The 4,110-nt window shown below is 44.4% G+C and overlaps 1 protein-coding gene across 1 annotated transcript; it reads left to right on the forward strand.

Moving 5' to 3' along the window:
• Positions 1-755: 755 nt before the first annotated feature.
• On the forward strand, positions 756-1,208 carry MRPL50 (mitochondrial ribosomal protein L50). The gene has a single exon (XM_009710110.1). The coding sequence runs from the start codon at positions 756-758 to the stop codon at positions 1,206-1,208; it is 453 nt and encodes a 150-aa protein (XP_009708412.1).
• The last annotated feature ends 2,902 nt before the right edge of the window (positions 1,209-4,110 follow it).

Genomic DNA, 4,110 nt, shown 5'->3' on the forward strand with positions numbered 1-4,110 from the left:
TGTGCAGGCCCACGCGGTGTCGCCGTGGCTCCCGCTGGGGACGGTGCTGTGCCGCGGTGGGGAACACTGCCTGTCATTCAGACCTACCGTCCTCAGTGCTCGGTTTTCGTGCACCCGAGCGCGTTGGGTGGCAGGCCTCGGAGCGTGCAGCGAATGCGCTCACCGCGTTCGTGCCGAGGGTGCACTGCTAGCAGGCGGGTGTGACGGTGCAGGTAACCAAAAGTACCTGCTTAGGTAAGGGAACTTGCTAAGTGTGCGAAGAAGAGATGTTTCAGGGCAGTACTACAATGAGAATGAAAAATAGTCATTTTTGTATAACTTTTTAGGTGAAACTGTGCTTGTGGTGTTGACTAGATGGTGACATATGAGCAAGTCAAATAACTTGGAGTAGGCTTCAATTTGCTGGTTAAAACTAGTGATCATATTTTTTTTGTCTGTGGGTGCTATTTTTTGCTACAGTAGTGGTTATTTTCTGTTATGCTTTTTTCTGTAGCAGATTAGAAAATGGAGCTGTAACTGGGAAAACGAGTTACTAATGTGGTTAAAATTCTATTTGCATCCAGACCAATAAAATAAGCTAGGCACGGGATTGCTGTGTGGGGACAGATGATGCGGTGAGCAGTGTTTGGGGGAAAACCAAATGTCTACCCTATGTGCTTTTGTTCTTGCATGCATATCAAACCTGCTGTGTCCATGGGATGTGCAAACTGTCTGCAGGTGAGGTTGAGTCCAATATTAAAAGACTATGAATAGAAATGTGTTCTGACTCAGTCTTAAGTAGCGAGAGTTTGAAAATACTTCTGTCTGGTGTCAGCAGGAAGGAGGAAAAAGAAGTAGAAACAGAGAAAATAATTCATCAGGAGAAAACTGAACCCAGCCTGATCTGTCCCCCACCACGCAGCAGAAACTATCTTCCTCCAGAGGATATACAGAGCTGCCTTGAGTCTCATGTTAAGGAGATTTTTGGACCCTCGCTTCCTGGTAATTGGCAACAGACACCCCTCAAAGAGAACAGGTTAAAGTATCGCCTCCTGGCTCAGCTGGCAGCAGAGCTTGGTCATGCTGTCCCTAATTCACAGCTCCACCAGATGTGCAGTGCTGAGGATGTCTTGAATTTCTATCGCACTCCTGTGAAGGACGTGTCCAAGTTTGATGAACTGTGCGCTGCAGAGCTACCCCCAAACCTGAAGATTATCTGGGAGCAATGAGTCGCACCGTAAAGCATTTCTTTGCTTTGCTTCTGTTCATAAGGCAGGACTGCAGAGCAGAGGCAGAAGCCTTTCATTGTGGTAGCAACTAAATATAGGACTATCACTAATAAAAGTTCATTTTGGTTGTCCTTGGGTTTCATTGTTTCTGTTTATTACCTATAGAAAACAACGCAGAATTTCTCCTTGTGAAACAGTGATGCGGTGTGGTTGGTAACGGTACTGATGTATGCTTTCTGGCCTTTACCGTGCTGCCCAACATTTACAGGGTCAAGTGGTGATAAACGGGGGAGACCAACACCCCAGTTTCTTCTGGGCACCTCATAAACTTGTCTTCAGTTCTGAACTGTGCAGTGGGTTTTTGCGAGTGCAGTTTGGCTGTGTCAGGAGCCCTGTTCAGCTCAGCCACCACGGCTAGTGCGACCAGCAAACTCTTCAGGTAGGAGCAGGGAGGTAAACCAGCATCTTTTTTTTTTCTTTTTTTTCCTTGAAATTGAAAAGAAGATGCTGTCAGCAATAAGGTTTTAAAAAAGCCATCGCAGGTACCTTTTTAAAATAAACCCACTTGGTCTGCTTAAAATTGCTACATGAAGGTAGTGCCAAGTGGAATTGGGAAATCTCTTTACTTAGTAATGGTGAACTCTCTAACAGCCCTATAAAAAGTTGAATTGTTCCATTTCTGTTGAAGGACCCCGTTTTTATATTTTTAAGTTCTGTTGCTCCTTCTAATGGCTATTAGTTAGTTTTTCTTACATGTTAGCTGTATTTTAGTTTTCCTGTAGCTATGGGAACATGTAATAGCTATATGTTAGTTTTTCTCCCCCTGTAACTGATGATGTAGATTTGCTTTTAATCAGAGGAGGCACACAGTTAACTCAGGAGGACAAGAAAATAAATGCAACAGTCTGAAAAATGCGTGGTGGTGTGTGAATGTTTTCTACAAAACAGGTTGTTTACAGTGAGGTTAGATTGTGTATGTGTGCTCTCTCTGGGAATGACCCAGAAATACCCTGGTTATAACACTCCTTCTCCTGAACCCTCGCTTCCCTGGTTTCTTTTAGCATACAAATACCTGAAGCACACTTACAAACTGCTGCTTTTGTGTGTTACAGTCCTCAGTTTCTTCATTCAGCAAACTTCTCAAGTGCTGCTTTCTTCTCGTAGCTCTGAAGAAATTTAAGAAATCTATTCTTTTCTCCTTTTGACTCTTGGGGAATTACAGAATAGCGTAAGTGTACTAGTACATGATCCATTTCAGGGTGAGCGTGAGGGAACTGGGGGTGTTTCACTGGTCACTGTAGAAGGCTGGCTGTTCACAAATCCCTTCCCTGTAGCTTATGGAAAAATGCAGTGTGATAAACAGCTAAATCTGTGTTATCTTGTCTGCTTCAGAGGCTGTTTGGGAACAATGAATTGGAAGTATTTTTTTTTTAATGAAATTGTGTCTTCTTTCCATCAAAGGAGAGATAACTTATGCCTCCTTGTTTCCTCTACTCAGTACTCATTATCTAAAAAACCACTTTGGGTGCTAGTTGCACTTTCTGCTCATCCCTCCTGTGTCTCTCCCAGTACATAACTGTCATAGCTCATGTAATGTGATCAGAAGAGAGAGTGCAAACCAGAAGACTGAAAAATAGGATAAGCAAGAAAGGAGTATGACAAGAACCTTGAGTCATGTTTTGCTGTGTCTGAGTTGAGTCAAATTGCCATTTCCTTCATGTCAGATACTGTAGTCCCTCTGGGGTGCAAACCTCACGCTTCCATCAGTACACCTGTGCAGGAAGCTGCAGGGGCTAAAGTACAAGGGAAGAAGATCAGACATGGGCATTTGAGATGCAAAACTTTCAGCTGCTTGTAACAAGCTGAAAAAGCCTAAGTCTGAAATGAGATCAAAGTCTTGCACAGAACACCACCTGTGCCATGAAAGGGCTAAGACTTCTAGGTGCTTAAAACACTTTTTTTTTTTATCCTTGGGCTTTCAAAAGTATCCAATTTCTATTGAATTCAATTATAAATAAATAAATAAAAGCCCTGCCTATGCACTTTCAAGAGGGCTGATCTTCATTTGTTTGGGTCAGAACCAGCAGAGAAGATCAGAAGAAAATGTAAAGAAGCTGGGTTAGGAGGGTGTTTCTTAACGGAGAGACTGGATGCCAGGCATGCTGGTGTCTCCACGAATGAGGGAAAACTGCAGTGCTCCTGCACGTGTACAACTGGCTGCAGGAGGCTTGTTCTACACCACCACATCTGCCAGCCTGTTGGGACATCAGCGAAGTCTGCCCATTTGTTTGGGGGAGGATGAACATTGTATTTCTAATGCTGACCTCCCGTTTCGATGAGAAGTGCCAATTTTCCCTCTGCACAGGTACATGATTAAGACGGGGCAGGTGTTTTCATGATCCCAAGAGTCGCATTCCAGAGCCTTTGCACAGCTAAGAGGCACAATCAGCACACACTGGGAGGAGCAAGCTCTGCAGGGGTGCCCATGCCCCTGTCAGACGTGAGTTAACTGGGAGGCAGAGAGAGGCCATGGCCATCCAGCTGGGGGACCCCCCAAGCAGGAGGGTCAGACACTGCTGCCAGTCACATTATGTAGGCCAGGTTCATACCTGAAGTGCATGAAACTGCACACAGCCCAAGGGCCACACATCCCTCTTAAGAGACAATCCAACTGCAATGTGTTCAGTTTATGCAGTTGGTTGTAATGCTGGACTACAGAAGCCACTGTTACCTGCCTAAGCTCACTGTACACAGCATGTAGAAAATGATGTGCCTCAGAACAGGAACTAAAAAAAAATAAAAATCCAAAGTCTACCTAAAGACTGATTTTTCACTGCGTCACAGATTCCAGGAGGTAGATACACATTGCTCCTCAAGAGAAAGGTACCTGGGAAAAGCGAAT

This window comes from Cariama cristata, unplaced genomic scaffold (genome assembly GCF_000690535.1).
Source record: "Cariama cristata isolate BGI_N322 unplaced genomic scaffold, ASM69053v1 scaffold45411, whole genome shotgun sequence".
NCBI lineage: Eukaryota > Metazoa > Chordata > Aves > Cariamiformes > Cariamidae > Cariama > Cariama cristata.